The sequence below is a fragment of the Hypanus sabinus genome, chromosome 11 (genome assembly GCF_030144855.1).
Source record: "Hypanus sabinus isolate sHypSab1 chromosome 11, sHypSab1.hap1, whole genome shotgun sequence".
NCBI classification, from domain to species: domain Eukaryota; kingdom Metazoa; phylum Chordata; class Chondrichthyes; order Myliobatiformes; family Dasyatidae; genus Hypanus; species Hypanus sabinus.
The window spans coordinates 112,869,411-112,892,795 of NC_082716.1; the positions used below are offsets into that span (position 1 = coordinate 112,869,411).

Consider the following 23,385-nt stretch of genomic DNA (forward strand, 5'->3'; position numbering starts at 1 on the left):
GCTTCACCAATCACCTTCCAGCCATCCTCTTCCCCTCCCCCTACCCTTTTTATTCTTGCATATTCTCCCTTCCTTCTCAGTCCTGAAGAAGGATCTCTGCTTGAAAGGTCGACTGTTTATTTATCTCCGTAGATGCTGCCTGACCTGCTCAGTTCCTCCAGCATTCTGTGGGGGTTGTTTGTCTACATAAGAACATAAGAAATAGGAGCAGGAGTAGGCCATCTGGCCCATCAAGCCTGCTCTGCCATTCAATAAGATCATGGCTGATCTGTCCGTAAACCCAGCTCCATCTACCTGCCTTTTCCCCATAACCCATAATTTTCCCACTAAGTAAAAACCTATCTAACTGTATCTTAAGTATATTTAGTGAAGAAGCTTCAACTGCGTCCCTGGGCAGGGAATTCCACAGATTTACCACTCTCTGAAAAACAGTTTCTCCTCATCGCTGTCCTAGATCGTCTCCCCTGAATCTCGAGGCAATGTCCCTTCGTTCTCGTCTCACCTACCCATGGAAACAACTTTCTTACTTCTATCGTATCTATCCCTCTCAAAATTATGTATGTTTCTATAAGATCACCTCTCATTCTTCTGAACTCCAGAGAGTATAGTCCCAGGCGACTCAATCTCTCCTAATAGGTTAACCCCTTCATCCCTGGAATTAACCTGGTGAACCTCCTCTGCACTGCCTCCAAAGCCAGTATATCCTTCCTCAAGTATAGAGACCAGAACTGCACACAGTACCCCAGGTGCCGCCTCACCAGTACCCTGGATAGTTGCAGCATGACCTCCCTGCTCTTGAATTCAATCCCTCTAGCAATGAAGGCCAACATTCCGTTTGCCTTCTTAATAACCTGTTGTACCTGCAAGCCAACTTTTTGCAATTCATGTACAAGCGTTCCAAAGTCCCTCTGCACAACAGCAATCTCCCACCATTTAAATAATACTCTGCTCTTCTATTATTCCTTCCAAAGTGGATGATCTCACATTTACCAACGTTGTATTCCATCTGCCAGACCTTAGCCCACTCACTTAACCTGTCTATATCCCTCTGCAGACTCTCCACATCCTCTGTACAGTTTGCTTTTCCACTCAGTTTAGTGTCATCAGCAAATTTTTCTACACTACACTCAGTCCCCTCTTCCAAATCATCAATATAAATGGTAAACAGCTGCGGGCCCAGCACCAGCCCCTGCGGCATCCCACTCACCACTGACTGCCAACAGGAGAAACGCCCATTTATACCAACTGTCTGCCTTCTATCGGTTATCCAATCCTCTATCCATGCCAATACACTTCCGCTGACTCCATGCATATTTATAAGTCTCTTGTGCGGCACCTTATCGAACGCCTTCTGGAAATCCAAGTATATGACATCCACCTGTTCCCCTCTATCCACTGCACACATTAGGTCCTCAAAGAACAGTTTGTCAAACAGGACCTGCCCTTTCTGAATCCATGCTGCATCTGTCTACTGTTCTTATAAGGTCACCCATACCAAACAGGTCAAAGGGTAGAGGACAGACTAAGAGCAGACGATGGAAAGCTACCATGTTGCTCTCACCAATCCACCCACTGTGGGAGGAAACAGGAGCGGCCAGAAGAAACTGTGTGATCAGAAGGAGAACGTACAATCTCCACTCGGCTACTACCAGGAGTCAGGACTGTACTCACTGGGAGTGTGAGGCAATGGCTTTACCACCGCACCACAGTGCCACCCTAGATCTTTCTTCTCTGTTTCCCATTGAGAAGTTGTGGGCTCAATCCCATTGAGCACCTTGCTCAGCTGACCATAAAACAAAGGAGCAGAATTAGGCCATTCAGCCCATCGAATCTGCTCCACCATTCCATCATCCCTCTCCATCTTATTCATCTGCCTTCTCATCATAACCTTTAATACCCTTACTAATCAACTCCGATTTAAATACACCCAATGACTTGGCCTCCACAGCATCTCTCGCAATGGGTTCCATAGATTCACCACTCTCTGGGCAAAGAAATTCCTCCTAATTTCTGTTCTAAGAAGATGTCCTTGGATTCTGAGGCTGTGTCCTTCAGTCCTAGACTCCCCATCTATAGGAAACATCTTCTCCATATCCACTCTCTCTAGGCCTGTCAATATTCAACAGGGTTTAATGAGATGCCCCTCCCCCATCCTTCTTAACTCTGGGAAGTATGGTCCTCATATGTTAACTGTCCCATTCCATGGCTCGACCTCATGAACCCCCACTGGTCCCTCTCCAATGCCAGCATGCCCTTTCTCAGATCAGGAGCCCAGAACTTCTCACAGTACTCCAAATGAGGAGTAGGTGCTGCACTGTAGGAAGGCGCCTTATGTCAAACAGGGCATTAACCCTGCTCGGCAGCACAAAATGAAGGGAAGATTCTTGCCTGCTCTCTCCTCCTTTGTGTAGATCGGGGGTCGGCAACCCGCGGCTCCAGAGCCACATGTGGCTCTTTTACGTCTGTGCTGCGGCTCCCTGTTGCTTTGGGAAATAATTGGTTGTGGCGACCCTTTTCCTGGCACATCTGAACCGACTCACAATTAGATAGCCTTCGGGGGTTTGCGAGCACAGAGCTTTGGAGCCTCTGCGCCATGGGGGGCAGGTTGAGGGAGGCTTAAAAGTGAGGCTGAAGATTTCGAATAAAGTTTTTTCCTTCGACTGCAGTTACCGACTCCGTGTCGTAATTTTAGCGCTGCGTGTAGCACACCGCTACATGGTCAGTATTTAATTAAAATGTATTTTATGTTAGTTTGTTAGTTTTTGAAATGTAAATCTAAATTTGAAGATTATGGTGATCTTGTACAATCTAAATCAGACGTTGTGGCGACCCATTTCCTGACACATCCGAACCGACTCACAATTAGCCAGCGTTCAGGCTAAGGGAGATAGCCTACGGGGGTTTGTGAGTACGTGTCTTTTGCAGCATCCGCGCCCATGGGGGGCGGGTTGAGGGAGGCTTAAAAGCAAGGCTGTTTAGTTCGAATAAAGCTATCTTTGACTGCAGTTTACTGACTGCGTGTAGCACACCGCTACACCGTGTTTTTATCGCTGGCTGTCCAGAGGGGAGGTGCTGAAACGCTTTGTCGCGTGTCTGGAAGAAGTGAAAACTTTCCTGGGCAGCAAAGGGCTCACCTTTCCTGAGCTGGAACAGCCAGAGTGGCTGGAAAAGCTACACTTCATGGTAGACATGACAGCGCACCTGAACACGCTGAACACAAATGGGTTTTGCGGCTCCCAGTGTTTTCTTTTCTGTGGGAAATGGGTCCAGGTGGCTCTTTCAGTGGTAAAGGTTGCTGACCCCTGGTGTAGATCTACAAGTTTGATCCGATCTCTCCCCTACATTATTGGGAAGTTACTGAGAAACAAAGCACAATTCCAGGCCCTTTTGAGCCAGTGAACCAGTTTCACCCAATTACAATGAATTGGCTAATTAACCCACTAAACCTCTGGAATGTGGGAGGAAACCTACGTGGCCACGAGGATAACGTACAATCTCCTTACAGACAGTGGCGGGAATTGAACCGGGGTTACTGGCACTGTAATAATTTTATGTTAACTGCGCCACCCCAAAGATGGAAATGTTTCACATATCCACGTGAGGGAGAAGCAGGAACTTGTGTTTTTCATCCCTGTCACTGGGATTGGACCTTGAACCCGTTACCTCCCAAGGCAGAGGCAAAGGTGTTCCCCACGAAGCCACAGTCATTACCAGATTTGGACCCAGTTGCCATCAGTACTAACTGGAGGTAGATCCGGATAAAAAACTGCACACATTAGTTGGGGTTAAAGCAAAGTGAAATATCATGTCTGTCCTCCCTCAACACTTAGTCCTGATGCATAGTCACAGATCGGGGTGGCGAGGTGGAGATCTCTAACGAAGGAGGGATCAGGTGCACGTTCCCTCCACTAGTGTACAGGTCGCTCTCGGGCTATGTGGTAACTGCTCAGCACCCCCCCACCTATCAAGGTCACGTGAACCCATGGGAGCAGGCGGTGGACGGTCGTTTGAGCAGCCGGTGCAGATCACAAGTCCTGGTTATGTGACCACTGACTCCAGGCAGACAATCTCTGAAGAGTATTGATGATGGCTGGGGTCACCCATCTTGTAAGATGAAGGAGATGGTTGTGGACTTCAGGAAGGGTAAAATAAAGGAACATGTACCAATCCTCATAGAGGGATCAGAAGTAGAGAGAGTGAGTAATTTCAAGTTCCTGGGTGTCAAGGTCGCTGAGGATCTAACCTGATCCCGACATATTAATGTAATCATAAAGACAGACAAACATACTTTATTGATCCCGAGGGAAATTGGGTTTCATTACAGTCACACCAACCAAGAATAGTGTAGGAGTATAGCAATATAAAACCCATAAATAATTAAATAATAATAAATTAATCATGTCGTGGAAGTTAGTCCAGGACCAGCCTATTGGCTCAGGGTGTCTGACACTCTGAGAGAGGAGTTGTAAAGTTTGATGGCCACAGGCAGGAATGACTTCCTATGACACTCAGTGTTACATCTCGGTGGAATGAGTCTCTGGCTGAATGTACTCCTGTGCCTAACCAGTACATTATGGAGTGGATGAAAGACATTGTCCAAGATGGCACGCAACTTGGATAGCATCCTCTTTTCAGACACCACCGTCAGAGAGTCCAGTTCCACCCCCACAACATCACTGGCCTTACGAATGAGTTTATTGATTCTGTTGGTGTCTGCTACCCTCAGCCTGCTGCCCCAGCACACAACAGCAAACATGATAGCACTGGCCACTGGCAAGACAGCGGCTATACTTTATTAGGAGTTTGAAGAGATTTGGCATGTCAACAAATACACTCAGAAACTTCTATAGTTGTACCGTGGAGAGCATTCTGACAGTCTGCATCACTGTCTGGTATGGAGGAGCTACTGCACAGGACTGAAAGAACTGCAGAAGGTTGTAAATCTAGACAGCTTCATCTTGGGTGCTAGCCTACAAAGTATCCAGGACATATTTAGGGAGCGGTGTCTCAGAAAGGCAGCATCCATTATTAAGGTCCTCCAGCATCCAGGACTTCCCTTTTCTCACTGTTACCATCAGGTAGGAGATACAGAAGCCTGAAGACACACACTCAGCGATTCAGGAACAGCTTCTTTCCCTCTGCCATCGATTCCTGAATGGACATTGAACCCTTGGACACTAGCTTACTTTTTTTAATATACAGCATTTCTGTTTTTGCAAATTTTTAATAATCTATTCAATATATGTAATTGATTTACATGTTTATTATATTTTATTTATTATTATATTTTTTTCTGTCTCTGCTAGATTATGTACTGCATTGAACTGCTGCTGCTAAGTTAACAAATTTCATGTCACATGCCGGTGATAATAAACCTGATTCTGATTCTGATGCATATGACATGACACATAATGAATGAACAAACAACACATTGTCTACTTTTTGTTGTTTATTATAAAAATAGAGTTTGTCAGACATTATTTACAAATGCATGTCACTTTCCTGTTTTGTCTTTCCCAAAACATCAAATAAAGTCTTCTGCTTCAGATAAATCTATCTGCAAAACAATTCTGTACAAATGCCTCAGTTTACAAACCGAGGCCACCTTGTATCAATAGATAAATAGAATCAGTCGGTTTACATTTTCAGTACCTCACTCTACTTCTGCAAGTTTCGCTTTCAAGGACTCTTGTGTTCTCAATATTTATCTGTTTTTGTTTGTATTTGCATAGCTTCTCATCTTTTGAACGTTCGTTGTTTACCCGTCTTTCTTTGTGTGTAGTTCTTCATCGATTCTATTGTATTTCTTTGTATCTACTCTTGGAGAAGTCTTCGTCGATGCAGTTTGTAGTTTATGTCAGGATGCGAGTCTAGTTTCTGATTGCTTCTTTTTAATATTTTGTGTGATTTTGATTGGGGTGGACTGACTCTGTCGCCAATGAACAACACAGCTCCAAATTGAACTAAACTGAACTGAACATTCCTAAGTTCTTGCAATGACTTTGTGGTTCAATGTTTTATATTCTGTGCTTTTTGCTTGCTTCTTTACCGTTTTGCAGTTTGTTCTTTTTTGTGGCGATGGGGGTTTAATGATTTTCTTAGAATGGTTTCCGTGGTGTTTCTTTGTTTCGGGGGTCTCTCTGGGAAAACAAATCTCACGGTTGCATACCGCATAATACTTTGATAACAAATGTACTTTGGTGACAAGTATATACTTCAATAAATTTACTTTGATCTTTGAGTTTAATTTTGATTCAGTCACTTCACTGAACGTTTGGTCACCGGGAAAGTGTCATGTCTGCACTGTGTAGAATGAAAACGGATTTACAGGAAGTACTTGGGCAGTGTGATCCAGATTGCCTGGGATGGCAGGGTTTGCGGCCCAGACAGGATTTTTCCCACTCTGTTGGTAGATGGGGAGATGGCCTGGCTACGTCAGTCAAAGCAACGCTTCACCATTGTGTGACATAGAGAAATCTAGATAGACTAAATATTTTTCCTATCTTCATAAATATATAACCTGCTGAGCTTTTGTACATTTCAATACGCGAGCTGAGCCCAAAGGTAAATAATTGAATTCCAAGCAAAGTGTGGTGGTGGCTGGATACTCCACTCTCTGCCCACATGTAGACATCTAGTACCATATAACAATTACAGTACGGAAAACAGCCCTTCTAGTCCATGCCAATGGTAGAACTTTCTCCGAGAGGACCACTACCGTGCTTTAGAGGCTCGTCTGCCTTGAGAATGAAGCGGACTGAAGTCTGGCTGGTGGTAGGGTTACCCATTCCAAGCAGGTCAAAGGGTAGAGGCTAGACTAAGAGTGATCCACTGCTCCTCCAGTTTCGGGGCTTCATCTCAGAGCCAACAACCCTGACTGGTCAAACAGAAACAGCAATGAAGAATCCTTCTACATCGGAGTGTGACGGTATTCCTGAGTCTCCACCTGGGATTTGCATGACTGACAGTAGTGAAAACTGAGAGGAAGCTACTGACATGATGAAGGAAGCCCTGAACACCCCCAGAGATGGGGGACCTTCACTGCTGCCCTAAGTGTCAACAGACCTAATGGGTAGTGAGTGAGTATGGCGAGGCTTAAATTCCACTGCCTGCTTTAGAGTGTGGGAATATTCCATTTATCTGGTGTGCTCAGATGTACTAGTCTATCATCGTTTTCCTTCATAGAACACTCTCAACAAAGGTTAAACAATATTTCCCAATGAGAACATACACAAAATGCTGGAGGAACTCAGCAGGCTGGACAGCGTCTACGGAGAGGAATAAACAGTCAACGCTTTCAGCTGAGATCCGATTCAGGACTGGAAAGTGGGGGGGGGGGGGGGAAGAAGCCAGAATAAGATGGGGTGGGGAAGGAATTTCATGTTTACAGAAACACTGGAGAGTGAACAGGGAACATGAGAACAGTGGCCCCAATGTGCTGGAGACAGAAAATAAAATGGAATCAGTATCCAGTGACTCAAGTGCCAAACCTTCAAGGTCACCAAATAATTGGATAATGGATTGTCTGAGTTTTACTGTCCTGCCTATTGATGAAAATCCACATGAAAATGACAAAACCATCAGAATAAAAAGGTTAAAACTCACAAAGGAAATCAACATTATTCTACAACCCATAATATTCAGTTTTCCTATGTTACCCTGACTTTCTGATTCAAGAACCATACAAAGCATTAGTGTCTAATGTGCCTGTGGCAAGCTGCAGAGACTGTCTGACTGTCTTGTCCAGTGGAGCCACTGGCTGTCAGAATTTGGTACACGTACCGGGGTTCGGTCATTTAATCAGACAAAGGGTGCACAAGAAACTCAAGACAATGGCTGGGGTGTCACGAAGCGCATTGTCTGTATGTTTGCATTGAGGTTGGCAAGAAAGGAAGGGGGGTCAAAGTTGTGACTCTTGAGAAATGTTACTGATTCCCCTGGAGGGAAAGCAGAGACATTCCTCACGAGGAGTGTACAGCCATGGAGTAACTGAGCTCTGGAACTCAGCTTCCGAGGGCTGGGACAAGGTTGCGAAGGGGCAGACCGCTGTTCCCAGCGCACCAGAATCGAGACACTGGAGTAACGCGGGAGGGCCCTTGCCCTCCGTGACTTCTCTGCATAAGAATCCCACGAGTGGAGGGAGTGTGTACCACCCAGGCCCGAGGTGTGGCAGGACTAGATCACTGAGTCTCTCGCTTCCTTGTAGATGTCCATCTGCAGTTCCAGAAGAGACCAGACCAGTCCAAATCCCAACGAAGATCCATCGCGGCTTGGACCTGACAACTCTCAGCCTGGGTATACAACCCATGTGCCTGATAACGCAAGGATAGGAGAGGTGGGGCAGGGAGATCGGCATTCCCACCCAAAGTCCCACTTGTCAGTTCATCATATCCAATGGAATTCAAAGTCCAGCAAAGGCGTCGAATGAGCTACTGTTGAAGGGTTGGGTAGGTGGGGAAAGGTGGCTTTAAGTGACAGGCTTGAGGAACTCTCTGGGTTGTTCTTGCCTGCCAGCTTTCTGCACGTTCAGCCCCTCTCCAGTTTTAGCCAACCTCACTCCACATCCTGAGCCCCACTGACAGGGAGGGAGCGACCTGCTCTGCTTGGACTTGAGGCTGTCAAGTCTCTCCCTCTCTCGAAGGAAGAGTGGGAGGATCTGTGATCCAGCCTGGAAAGTACAGTGTCTGCTGGTGGTTCCACTTTGATGACACAACTGTTATCACAGTTGGACCGAGAAGGTCCACGATATTGTTCAGTGCAGAGAGTGGCCTCCTATCTGAAGGTCATCGTAATCCAAAGGCATCTGTAAAACACAGATCAGAGAACTGTTAGCATCACGACTTTACCCGAATTCCCTGAGGTGCTACGTTACTGGAGGACGGGAGCTAATAGAGAGGAATCCAGGCCGAGGCTTCTCTCGCAAACAAATTATCTGGTTGTTATTTCTCTAGTTTCCAGTAACTTCTCTTTCCTCCCCTCTTTTGCTGTTCCCCATATTAGTTCTTCATTCACCGCTTCTCCTCGCCTGCCCACCACCTCCCCCTGGGTCCCCTCCTCTTTCTCTTTCCCCTGTGGTCTACTCTCCTATCAGATTCCTTCTCCTTCCACCTATCACCTGCCAGCTTACTTCAGTCACCCCCTCACCTGGTCTCACCTATCACCTGCCAGCTTCTTACTTCATTCCCCTCCCCCCTCACCTATCGCCTGCCAGCTTGGACTCTTTCCCCTCCCCCACCTCCTTATTCTGGATTTTGTTGAACTATTGAAGAACAGCACAGAATAGGCCCTCCTGGCCCCTCGAGCAGTGCCAGCAATCCCCCAATTTACAATGGCCAATTACCCCACCGTGGGTACATCACTGGACCGTGGCAGGCAACTGGAGGAAACGCACGTGGTCACAGGGAGACCGTACAAACTCCTTACAGGCAGTGACGGGAATTGAACCCGAGTTGCTGGTACTGTAAGGCGTTGTGCTGGTCACTACGCTATCATACTGCCCCATCAAAGATCACAGGATGAGAACCCAGGCTATTGGTCTGAGAGAGCAGAGTCAACGGCTCATTTGGAGTTTGTTAGAGGAAATCCTTGTGGACCATCAGCCCCCCCCTCACCCCTCCCCGGATCGGTGCACAGTGCAGTCGACACTCACATCACAGTCCGATTGGATATCCCAGTCCGCCTCGGACTCTGAGTCCGAGGACTCGTAGAGTGGGATCAGCGAGGAGTTGGTCAGCTTGAACAGCTGGTTCTGGATCTCCAGGTCCGGCCGGCCGGCGGTGAGGTGGAAGGCTGTACAACTGTTGTACATCAGTCGGTTCGCGTCCGCTCCGCATTCAATGAGGAGCTGCACCACGTCACGGCGCTGGAACTCGACTGCCAAGTGCAAGGGGGTCCTCCCGCTGTTCGGTTCCTGTTGAAAGGGAGAGGACCAACAATGACTCTGAAGGCAGAGATACCGCCAGATTTCAGGTGAGATTCTCCCCTCTGCAGTACATCACCCCTCCCCTCTGAAAGCACCAGCTCCAGGTGGAGCAGGGGAGTTATGTGTGCAGCTTGCCTTCTTTTCTAGATTAGTCATTTGTCAGTCTTTGTTTATGTATAAAATTCTATGTTATTTTTTTTTTATTTTCCTGTAAATGCCCGCAAGAAAATGATTGTCAAAGTAGTTCGTGATAACACATATGAATTTAGAATCCAGTCTGAGAGATTAATTCAAAGTGCATTTGTTATCTAATTATCTAAACAGCATCTCCTTACAGGCAGCAATGAAACAGAGAAATCCTGAAAAAAACCATTAAAAAATTGGACAAACATCCAATGTACAGAGAGAGGGGGGAAAAAAACTAGTGCAAACAATAAACGCTAGCAACAGCATTCAGAGCCAAAGTGAGCCCATTGATATGAAGCTTGGGGTAGCTCACAGCAGGCCACACTGCAACGTTAACACTGATCTGGGATGCCTGTGAGTCCAGATGGAGGTCTGGAGGTGGCCTGTCCTGAAGCTGGCGACCCGTCTGTGCGTGTGACCGGGTGGGTGGGGTAAAAGGGACTCAATCTGTGCTTTTGCTAGTCTTGTTCTGCTGAATGTGGTGGGCACGCATGCTATGTCAGCACCACAATGTGTGGCCAGCAACTGCTACGCTAGCGGTAAGATCAGGCTTCAATTGCCGCTGCTACTATCCGCAAAGAGTTTGTACGCTTTCCCCGTGACAACGTGGGTTTCCTCTCAATCCTAAGATTCATCTTCCCACAGACAGCCAGGAAACAAAGAAATATCATGGAACCCGCACAAAGAAAGGGGGGATTATCTCCTTTTAAAGTAGTTACTGGGAACTCTGACCCCACAGAACTTTGGGAGCTTCTTCCCCAGGGACTTCAGTTGGTGTCTCCCCATAAGGGTTGAGTAAATGACAGTGAACCCGAGCCCCCCGTATCTCATGAGTAGAAAATAATTGTGCTATCGTACGGACACTTACACAGGTATTGTTGGGGAAAAAAATCATACCTGAGTGTTAACGTTGGCTCCTGAATCTAGCAGTTTCTGAACAGCTTCATAACGTCCTCTCATCACCGCAATGTGTAGACACGTGTAGCCTGTAACCACAATGGGAACCGTTTTCATGTTTGATTCACTGAGGTGGCACGGTAGCATCATGGTTAGCACAATGCTTCACAGCGCTCTTGGAATCCATTGTTGTTACAACATATTAGTCAAACTAATGCGAGACTAAAGTCGTGATTTGTACCTTTTTAACAAACTGGTATTTTTCACAGTTCGTCCCCACTTACTGGCATAAAGCCGTATATCAGCTACGTAACTGTTTCTCATTTCTCTTTGGCTGGCTGTTCACAATTACCCACGTGATGGAATTGTGCAACGCAGCTAGGTTTGCAATGTCTGTTATCTGGATTACAACGGTGATGGATTTTTCAGAGTTGCAATATTTTCTTTTCTTTCATTGATCTCTGCTTTGCTTCTTCAGTTAATTTCAAATGTCTGGATCCTTGTTTAAATGTTAAGATAAATGATTGTCAAGATTTAAAACCTGACCCCCGGAAAAGCCCCAGGGATCAGAGAGCGTGCCAACTGTAAGATGGGGCTGGATTCCCATGGCTGCCTGGGAGGAGGTTGAATGCCCTCCCCATGATCGCTTGGGTTTCCTCCCACAGTCCAAAGACAGACGGTTTGGAGCTAGTGAGCGTGGGCTTGCTATGACGGCACATGGGCTGCCCCCAGAGTAATTCTCAGACTGTGCTTCTCATTAACACAAACAATACGTTCCTCTAACAGAAACGCAAGAGGTTCTGCAGGTGCTGGAAATCCAGAGGAACGCACACGAGGTGCTGGAGGAACTCAGCAGGTCAGGCAGCGTCCGTGGAGAGGAATAAATAAATAGTCAATGTTTCGGGCTGAAATCCTTCATCTCAACACATTTCACTCTATATATCAGAGAAAGTAAATCTGACTCTGAAAAATCCATCTCCCAAGTAACAGAAATTCCTTAGATAAGAATATGTTGTACATAGAACGAGTAAATCCAATAAAGATAAAGCCAACCGCCAGTTATCCTGGCCCTGATGCAGCAGACAAGCCAATACATACCGCTGTAATTGCACCTTTCTAGGTCTTGGCGCCAGCCACCGGTTCCGGTCAGGATTGGATCAAGGAGTGCGTTCATGCACTCCAGGTTTTCCTGCTCACAGGCCAGGTGCAGGGCGGTGTTGCCGAGGTAGTCTGTGCTCTCCGGATCGGCACCGGCCTGCACCAGCTCCCTGGTCACCTCCGGCAGGCCCACAATGACTGACAAGTGCAGTGGACACTGGAGAAGGGGGAGAAAGTGGGAACAAATTAGAAAAAGCAACCTTTTGTCACCATCTGAAGTTCCACCAACAATGGGTGTATCGTCGGCAAGTTTATAGATGCTGTCTGAGCTCTGCCTGGCCACACAGTCATGGGTGTAGAGCAGTGGGCTAAGCACACACCCCTGTGGAGGGCCAGTGTTGATTGTCAGTGAGGTCCAATCCACACAGATTGTGGTCTTCCGGTTAGGAAGTCAACTGTGCATCTTTAGGCTCCTGGGCCTCGTCCCTGATGCGAGTAATGTCCTGGATGGTGAGGGTCCTGAATGATGGATGGCACCTCCTTCTGAAGGTGTCCTGGAAGGTGGGGGGGCCACTGTCTACGCTGAATTTACAGCTTCTTCCTCATCCTGTGTCCACACCAGTCAGGATGGTCTCCATGGTACATCAGTAGATACCTGCTAGAGACCCTCCGCCCGCTCCCAGAAGCTGACCGGTGAACATGCTGGAGTGTGCAAGATGTGCAGGACAAACTCACCTGCTGGGACGAGTTGCAGAGGTCGATGACAGATGTGTTGGACCTCACGAGGTGGATGGCAATTTCTGGGCAATTGTGCAGAATGGCCAGGTTAAGGAACCTGAATGAAAGAGAAAAAAAAAATTAGAGAGAGGGGAATGAGAAACTGCAGGCAGGAAGTTCTGTGAACATGCAGGCAGCTCTTAAATGGAGGAGTGAGTAAGCACTTCCAGTCTAACCAGCAGCCGTAAAACACAAGAGCCTGCGAGAGAATCGCTTTCACCTCACCAAGAGCAAAGGGAATTTCCTGAATCAATTCTTACTGTAAAAAGGCCCCACTGGTTTCACAACTTTGAAAAGGAAGTTGAAAAGGGATCTGTTAAATCCAGAAGAACTTCCTTATGGCCCATCCTCTGCGACAAGATTTGTACAGCAATGTGGAGGCTTGGATTTATGAGAAAGGAGGCTATTCTGCCCATCAAGAGACCCTGCTGGTTACAAACAGGGGCATTTGGGTTCCTCCCGAGCCCCATGGTGACAGTGTGCTCAATAAGGTTCTTTGTAGAGGGTTTCTGGCTTCACTGCCAGAGCCCAGAGCGCACGTCTCTGAGCACGAGAGCTTTACTTATATCACTTACATTAACATGTTTGTCCCTGTCTTGTTATAGACACTGCTGCTACTGCACAAAGAGAATTGTAACGGTATTCATACCCTGTTCACCTTTGACAATAATATACTTGAACTTCAACCACCAATTTACCCAAACTTTCTTCCTTCTCTGCCATGGTTCACCCTGTCCCTGTCTCTTGTAATTTTACACACCTCGATTAAATCACCTTTGTTCTAAAGAGAACAAACCCACACCACCAGGTTCAGGAACAGTTATTACCCCTCAACCATCAGGCTCCTGAACCAGTGTGGATAACGTCACTCACCACAATGACCCTCAGGTCCCACACCACCAGGTTCAGGAACAGTTATTACCCCAAGACCATCAGGCTCCTGAACCGGTGTGGATAACTTCACTCACCACAATGAGCCTCAGGTCCCACACCACCAGGTTCAGGAACAGTTATTACCCCACAACCATCAGGCTCCTGAACCAGTGTAGATAACTTCACTCACCACAATGAGCCTCAGGTCCCACACCACCAGGTTCAGGAACAGTTGTTACCCCACAACCATCAGGCTCCTGAACCAGTGTGGATAACTTCACTCACCACAATGAGCATCAGGTCCCACAACACCAGGTTCAGGAACAGTAATTACCCCACAACCATCAGGCTCCTGAACCAGTGTGGATAACTTCACTCACCACAATGAGCCTCAGGTCTCACCACCAGGTTCAGGAACAGTTATTACCCCACAACCATCAGGGTCCTGAACCAGTGTGGATAACTTCACTCACCACAACTCTGAACTGATTCCACAACCTACAGGCTCACTTTCAAGGACTTTGCAACTCATGTTGTCAATTTTTAAAAACTCAATCTTTTAAATTTAAAATTTAAAAAAAAATTATCCATCTAATCATCTAGTTTATTAAATGTGCCCAATCAGTTATACATCAGTTGTTTGTCAGTCTTGGTGCCGACATTGGAGAAGGTTCAGAGGAGGTTCGTGAAAGTGGTTCAGGGATTAGAAGGCTTGACGCATGAAGAGCATTTCCAGTATTCGCTGGAATTCAGAAGAATGAGGGGAGACCTCATTGAAACATCGAATGTTGAAACGCCTCAGTAAATTGGATGTAGAGAGGATGATTCCTACGGTGGGTGAATCTAGGATGAGAGGGCACAGCCTCAGGATAGAGGGGTGTCCTTTTAGAACAAAGATGAGAAGGAATTTCTTTAGCCAGAGGGTGGTGAATTTGTGGAATTAGTTACCAAAGGCAGCTGTGGAGGCCGAGTAGCTGGGTATATTTAAGGCAGAGGTTGATAGATTTTCTGATAACCACTCTCTGACTAAAGAAATTCCTGCTCATCTCAGTTCTAAGGGGACACCCCTCTATTCTGAGGCTGTGTCTCCTGGTCCTAGACTCCCCCACTATAGGAAACATCCTCTCCACATCCACTCTATCTGTGTCCTCTGGTCCTAGACTCTCCCCACTATAGGAAACATCCTTTCCCCATCCACTCTATCTGTGTCCTCTGGTCCTAGACTCCCCCACTATAGAAAACATCCTGTTCAAGTCCACTCTATCAGGGCCTTTCAACATTCAATAGGTTTCAGTTAGGTCACCCCTCACTCTTGTGAATTCTAGTGAGTACAGGCCCAGAGCCATCAAATATGCCCCTCATATGACAAGCCATTCAATCCCAGAATCATTTCTCTGAACCTCCTTTGAACCCTCTCCAATGTACGCATATTATTTATCAGATAAGAGGCCCAAAACTGTTCACAGTACTCCAAGTGAGCTCTCACCAGTGCCTTACAAAGCCTCAGCATCACATCCCTGCTCTTGTAGTCCTCTTGAAACAAATGCTAACACCGCATTTGCCTTCCTCACTTTAAAAGTCAGTGGGTGAGAAATTTGATCTCCCAATTTAGGGAGAACGAATGAACTAACGCTGGGAAGAATGGACAACATACAAACAAAAAAAATCCACTGTACATGTGACAATAATAACTACTGACATCAATGGGTCTGGGGTTGAGAGGGTGAACAGCTTTACGTTCCTCAGCGTAAACATCACCGAGGACCTCACATGGTCTGTACACACCAGCTGTGTGGTCAAAAAGGCACAACAGCGCCTCTTTCACCTCAGACAGTTGAGGAAGTTTGGTGTGGGTCCCCAAATCCTAAGAACTTTCTACAGGGGCACAATTGGGAGCATCCTGACTGGCTGCATCACTGCCTGGTATGGGAACTGTACTTCCCTCAATCGCAGGACTCTGCAGAGAGTGGTGTGGACAGCATATCTGTAGATGTGAACTGCCTACTATTCAGGACATTTACAAAGGCTAGTGTGTAAAAAGGGCCCAAAGGATCATTGGGGACCCGAGTCACCCCAACCACAAACTGTTCCAGCTGCTACCATCTGGGACACGGTACCACAGCATTAAAGCCGGGACCAACAGGCTCCAGGACAGCTTCTTCCACCAGGCCATCAGACTGATTAATTCATGCTGATACAACTGTATTTCTATGTTATCTTGACTATCCTGTTGTACTTAATATTTATTATAAATGATAATAAGTGCAGATTTGAACGGAGATGTAACAAAGATTTTTACTCCTCATGTATATGAAGGATGTAAGAAATAAACTGAATTCAATTCAATAAACTAATTACTGATACCCTCTAGAGATGCTGAAAATCAGGAACAACACGCACAAAATGCCCAGCAGGTCAGGCAGCATCTGTGGAGGTCCATGACGAGTCTGCTTCTACTTCTTCCCCCTTCGTTTCCAGTCCTGACGAAGGGTCTCAGCTCGAAACGAGGACAGTTTATTCCTCTCCAGAGATGCTGCCTGACCTGCTAACTGGTTTGAATGTGTTGCATAAGATTTCTGGCACCTACAGTTTATGTTGCTTATGTTGAGCAAAAAACCCAGCAGGTCAGGCAGCATCTGTAGATGACTGTCCGTGTCCCTCCGCACCTGCTGAGTTCCACCCTCCTGTCTGATGGTAGCACTGGTCTTGGTGGAGTTTACAAAGCACATCACTGCTCCAGATACCAGATGATCCCAAAGCAGATGCTTTATAGGCCTGAGGTGGGTGGACGAATCGGTTAACCCAAGCTATGGGGGAGGAAGGGGCTAATTTTAGCATTGGTAATTCTGACATGTGCTGTGAAGGACGAAGCAGTCATCCCACCCCCTCTCCCCCAAGTCCTATTTACACTGGAATCTAAATATTTCCAATGGGGTTTCCCCAAAGGTCAGCTTTCAAAATAAAAATAAGTTTACACCCCGCTTTGAAATAGAGCCAGATCTCGCCAGGAATATCCCTCAATTAATCCCTGGGGTGGGTCGGAAGGGTTGGAATACCGGGCATTCGCGCCCAAGGTCCCAGTGGGTTCCCGTTACAACTGGTCGTTCAGCAGGGTGGGGACATCAGCTAATATTTATTTACCAGTTTAGGACGACAGTGGCCAGGCAGAAATTGACTAATCCTGTGTGAGTGCGCGCGTAGATTTCTTTCACACCCGCTCCCCCTCCGGTCTCTGTCTCTGTGCACAGACATCTCTCTCTCTCTCTCTCTCACACACACACACACTTACACTCTCTCTCACTCACACACACACACTCACTCTCTCACTCACACTCACTCACACACTCATTCTCTCACTCACACACACTCTCTCACTCACACACACTCTTTCACTCACACACACTCTCACTCACACACACACTCACACTCACTCACTCACACACACTCACACTCTCTCACTCACACACACACTCTCTCACACACACACACACTCACACTCTCTCACTCACACACACATTCACTCTCTCACTCACACACTCTCTCACTCACACACACTCTCTCACTCACACACACTCTTTCACTCACACACACTCTCACTCACACACACTCTCTCACTCACACACACTCTCTCACTCACACACACACTCACACTCACTCACTCACACTCACACTCTCTCACTCACACACTCATTCTCTCACTCACACACACTCTCACTCACACACACTCTCACTCACACACACTCTCTCACTCACACACACTCTCTCACTCACACACACTCTCTCACTCACACACACTCTCTCACACTCACTCACACACACTCACACTCTCTCACTCACACACACTCACACTCTCTCACTCACACACACTCTCTCACTCACACACACTCTCTCACTCACACACACTCTCTCACTCACTCACACACTCACACTCACTCACACACTCACTCTCACTCACGACAGAGCAAAGAGACTTCCTTCTTTTCCAAAAGGAAGTACTGGGACTTTCCCCAACACTTTTTGCCTACGGGAAAACTTCCTTGGACTTTAAGAAGAAAGCTGATTGTGGTGGAGACTATTCAGCCCCTTGCCTCATGATGCTGGCATTCCCCCCCCCCACCCAGTCTTATTATAGGCCCCGATGGCAATGTCGCTTAAACTTCCCGTTAAGTACATCTGTATCGCACTTCAGCCACTTCCCATTGCATCAGTTTCCTCATTCTCACCGCTGTCGGGCTGAAGAAAATTCCCTTTACAGTGCTTGGCACCGCCCTCCAGTTCACCTTCCCAAATGTTGTAAATACCCTCTATCGGATGATCCCGCCATCCCCTCATTTCGCGCCCCCTCCGCTGCATGTCTTTTATTTTGCCAGAACTGCGATTTTTTCCTAAAAGGTGAAGAGAGTTCCTTCTCGCAGGCAACTGGGGTTCGGAGTTTGTCAAGCGAGTTAGGGGGACTCGTTTAATACACACCCCGAGTGGTGGGTCGCAGAAGGAAGAGGATTGCAGATTCTCCTCAGCCACTTACTTCTTCATTTCTTTGTGGTTTTTTAATGCCGTTTTAGCAAAACAAAAGTAGCCGGATGGGAAGCGAAATGAGGAGACTATGGGGTGGGAGACCTGACGGAGGCATTTCCATCTGTCGAGCCATTGGCTCAGGCGGTTCCCTCCAGGTCGGTCATGTAACCACTCGCCGCAGCGGGGAGTTGGGTCTGGCTGGCTTCCTTATCGCCCTCCCCCGGGTTTCCACGCCATGAACCGGAAAGCTGGGATCAGAACAGGTTTGGAAAGCGGACACTCATTGAGTCAGTTCACCCGCGGTCTCTCCAGTCTGACCTGGATAGAGGACCTCTGCAGATGCTGGAAATCCAAAGCAACACTCACACACGACGCTGGAGGGACTGGCAGCATCCATGGAAAAGAGTGAACCGTCGACGTTTCTGGGCTTGAAGAAGGGTTTCGGCCCGAAGCGTCGCCTGTTTATTCACTTCCTTGGTCGGGGGTTCCAGACTTACACTTTCTCACGGACCCCCACCATTAACCGTGGATCCCAGCATGCTGAGCTCTTCTAGATTAAATTTATCTTATCCACCCCCCCCCCCCCACTCCCTCCCCTTGGACACACTCACTCATACACAGACACTGAGTCAACCCCACGCAGATTCCGTTACCCGCCCCCACCACTTGTCCTAAGATTTCAGTTTTTTAATTGATACTAACCTAGAACGAAGAGTACAGTGCAGGACAGGCCGTTCGGCCCACAATGTCGCGCAAAAGCAAATCAAAAACAGTCAAACACTGACCCCTCTACCTATACCATGTCTACGCCCCCCCCCCCCACGATTCGTGGTCAGAACCAGATCAGACTGGAATGAGGGTCTCATGGTAGTCCCCTAATCGTCAGATGATTGTGGGCTGGACTCCGGCTTCGGCTGAAGGAAGGGGCATGTTCCCCAAGATCAGGGGGCAAGGCTGACGGTCTGCTGCATTTTCCAGTCCGTCCCGCTCAAGGAACCCCACTGTCTTAATTTGCAGAGCGTGACTAGTCAATATGAACACTTTAATCAAGTGGGGGAAATTCCAATGTTTAATAAAAAAACTCTTCCGAGAGCCCTCAATCTGAGCTACACATTCGATTTTAAGATTTAGAAATGCATCTGTTTTTTATTCCGAAGCCTGTATTTAATCATTTGTGGGTATCGGCGTGTATCAAAAGATAAGTAATATCAAAAAGATTTATTGTAGAAGAACAGAAACACACACAAAATGCTGGAGGAACTCAGCAGGTCAGACAGTGTCTATGGACAGAGTAACACACACAAAGTGCTGGAGGAACTCAGCAGGTCAGACAGTGACTATGGACAGAGTAACACACACAAAATGCTGGAGGAACTCAGCAGGTCAGACAGTGTCTATGGTCAGAGGAACACACACAAAATGCTGGAGGAACTCAGCAGGTCAGACAGTGTCTATGGTCAGAGTAACACACACAAAATGCTGGAGGATCTCAGCAGGTCAGACAGTGTCTCTGGTCAGAGTAACACACACAAAATGCTGGAGGAACTCAGCAGGTCAGGCAGTGTCTATGGACAGAGTAACACACACAAAATGCTGGAGGAACTCAGCAGGTCAGGCAGTGTCTATGGTCAGAGTAACACACACAAAATGCTGGAGGATCTCAGCAGGTCAGACAGTGTCTCTGGTCAGAGTAACACACACAAAATGCTGGAGGAACTCAGCAGGTCAGGCAGTGTCTATGGACAGAGTAACACACACAAAATGCGGGAGGAACTCAGCAGGTCAGACAGTGTCTATGGACAGAGTAACACACACAAAATGCTGGAGGAACTCAGCAGGTCAGACAGAGTCTATGGACAGAGTAACACACACAAAATGCTGCAGGAACTCAGCAGGTCAGACAGTGTCAATGGACAGAGTAACACACACAAAATGCTGGAGGAACTCAGCAGGTCAGACAGTGTCTATGGACAGAGTAACACACACAAAATGCTGGAGGAACTCAGCAGGTCAGACAGTGTCTATGGTCAGAGTAACACACACAAAATGCTGGAGGAACTCAGCAGGTCAGACAGTGTCTATGGTCAGAGTAACACACACAAAATGCTGGAGGAACTCAGCAGGTCAGACAGTGTCTGTGGTCAGAGTAACACACACAAAATGCTGGAGGAACTCAGCAGGTCAGACAGTGACTATGGACAGAGTAACACACACAAAATGCCAGAGGAACTCAGCAGGTCAGACAGTGTCTATGATCAGAGGAACACACACAAAATGCTGGAGGAACTCAGCAGGTCAGACAGTGTCTATGGACAGAGTAACACACACAAAATGCTGGAGGAACTCAGCAGGTCAGACAGTGTCTACGGTCAGAGTAACACACACAAAATGCTGGAGGAACTCAGCAGGTCAGACAGTGTCTATGGTCAGAGTAACACACACAAAATGCTGGAGGAACTCAGCAGGTCTGACAGTGTCTATGGTCAGAGTAAAACACACAAGATGCTGCAGGAACTCAGCAGGTCAGACAGTGTCTGTGGACAGAGTAACACACAAAATGTTGGAGGAACTCAGCAAGTCAGACAGTGTCTGTGGACAGAGTAACACACAAAATGTTGGAGGAACTCAGCAGGTCAGACAGTGTCTGTGGACAGAGTAACACACACAAAATGCCGGAGGAACTCAGCAGGTCAGACAGTGTCTATGAACAGAATAACACACACAAAATGCTGGAGGAACTCAGCAGGTCAGACAGTGTCTATGGACAGAGTAACACACACAAAATGCTGGAGGAACTCAGCAGGTCAGACAGTGTCTATGGTCGGAGTAACACACACAAAATACTGGAGGTAGCAGGTCAGGCAGTGTCTATGAACAGATTAACACACACAAAATGCTGGCGGAACTCAGCAGGTCAGACAGTGTCTATGAACAGAGTAACACACACAAAATGCTGGAGGAACTCAGCAGGTCAGACAGGGTCTCTGGAGATGAATAAAGGCCCTTCATCGGGTCAGGAAGCGGCCAATGGCTCACAATAGCTGTGCAGACCACCCACCATAAATTAAACTGATTCTTTCCCTCTCTACATGATCCATCTCCTCGCATCCCTGCGTATTGAGTTGCCCAAAAGTTTCTTCAATGTCACTCATGGCATTTGCTTCAAGGTAAGTTGTATCAAGGCGGGGGAGCGCTGCATGGAAGTGGGGAGGGGGGCGCTGTGATGAAAGTTGAACACTCACGTGTCACCATCCTCACTCCTGAACTGTGTCCAGTTCTGGCACGGAGCCGCCTCCTCCACACTCTCGCAGTTGACGCTGAGATTGTCCATTTGCTCGGTGACGCTGCTCACGCTGCCCTCCGGCATGGAGTCAATCCCACTGTCCAGCCGCTCGGCCTCCAGCCCGCTCTTTGCGTCCAGCCCCTTGCCCTGCTTCTGAATGCGACTTCTGTCCAACTCATGGGGCCGCCTGAAATTGATGGAGAGTTCGGCCATTGTAGCAAAAGACGATGTTTACCACCACGAGCAAATCTAGCTGTACGTGCGAAGCTCCTGTACGCTTTGGTAAAATGAGGCTCGATTTCGTAAGTGGAACCACACTGGGACGTTATCGTTCTAACCCCGCCTCTCTTAAATCAATTTTAACTTGGGGAATACCCAGCATGTGACTCCGGGTGCTTTCTGAATGTGACTAATTATATTACTGTACTTTGTAACAAAAAAAAAACAAATTTCCTTTTTCCCAATTTCCCCTATTGGAGACTTTAAAAAAATCCAAACTTGAAACCTTCATTCACAAGTTTGTTCTCAGAGCCCTTAATGTTTTTAAAACTTTTAATTAATTATAAAAGTCTCCTTTCATTACAAACTTATAATTTTTTACTGCAGATATTTTAATTTCAATGTAATTGCAATGTTAGCTTTGGTTTCGAGAAGACTGCAATATATGTGCAAGGCTGTAATGGTGAGGCTTGATAAGGCTCTGGTCAGGATGCACTGGGAGTATTGGGAGCAGTTTCTGAGAAAGTACCTGTTGGAATTGCAGAGGGTCCACAGGAGGTTTGTGAGAACTGTGCCCCCAGAATGAAAGGGTTAACATATTTGATGACTTTGGGCCTGTACTTGCTGGAGTTTATAAGAATTGAGAGGGGTCAGAGGGATCTCATTGTAATCTATTGAATGTTGAAAGCCCTCAATAGTGGCTGTGGTGAGGATGTTTTCCATAGTAGGGGAATCTAGAGGGACTAAAGGGCACAGCCTCAGAATTGAAGATCTTCTCTTTAGAACAGAGATAAGAAAGAATTTTCTTACCCGGGGGTAGTGAATCTGTGGAATTCATTGCCACAGACAGCTGTGAAGGCCAAGTCATTGGGTATACTTAAAGCTGAGGTTGATAGGCTCTTGATTAGTCAGGGCATCAAAGATTATGGGGAGAATGCAGGAGGGTAATAAATCGACCATGATTGAATAGCAGGACAGACCCAAAGGGCCGAATGGCAGGAGAAACCCAATGGGCCGAATGGCAGCTCAGACCCAATGGGCTGAATGACAGGAGAGATCCAATGGGGCGAATAGCAGCTCAGACCCAATGGGCTGAATGACAGGAGAGACCCAATGGGCTGAATGACAGGAGAGACCCAATGGGCCGAATAGCAGCTCAGACCCAATGGGCTGAATGACAGGAGAGACCCAATGGCCCGAATAGCAGCTCAGACCCAATGGGCTGAATGACAGGAGAGACCCAATGGGCCGAATGACAGGAGAGACCCAATGGGCTGAATGACAGGAGAGACCCAATGGGCTGAATGGCAGGAGAGACCCAATGGGCCAAATAGCAGCTCAGACCCAATGGGCTGAATGACAGGAGAGACCCAATGGGCTGAATGACAGGAGAGACCCAATGGGCTGAATGACAGGAGAGACCCAATGGGCTGAATGACAGGAGAGACCCAATGGGCCAAATAGCAGCTCAGACCCAATGGGCTGAATGACAGGAGAGACCCAATGGGCTGAATGACAGGAGAGACCCAATGGGCTGAATGACAGGAGAGACCCAATGGGCCAAATAGCAGCTCAGACCCAATGGGCTGAATGACAGGAGAGATCCAATGGGCCA

At 47.3% G+C, this 23,385-nt stretch overlaps 1 protein-coding gene across 1 annotated transcript; it reads right to left on the minus strand.

Moving 5' to 3' along the window:
* Nucleotides 1-5,453: 5,453 nt before the first annotated feature.
* On the minus strand, nucleotides 5,454-21,883 carry LOC132402302 (NF-kappa-B inhibitor alpha-like). Its single transcript, XM_059985166.1, has 6 exons — nucleotides 21,511-21,883; nucleotides 12,839-12,938; nucleotides 12,104-12,320; nucleotides 11,006-11,094; nucleotides 9,650-9,910; nucleotides 5,454-8,803 (listed from the first exon to the last, which is right to left on the minus strand). The coding sequence occupies exons 1-6, from the start codon at nucleotides 21,762-21,764 to the stop codon at nucleotides 8,753-8,755; spliced, it is 972 nt and encodes a 323-aa protein (XP_059841149.1). The 5' UTR covers nucleotides 21,765-21,883; the 3' UTR covers nucleotides 5,454-8,752.
* Between the last annotated feature and the right edge of the window lie 1,502 nt (nucleotides 21,884-23,385).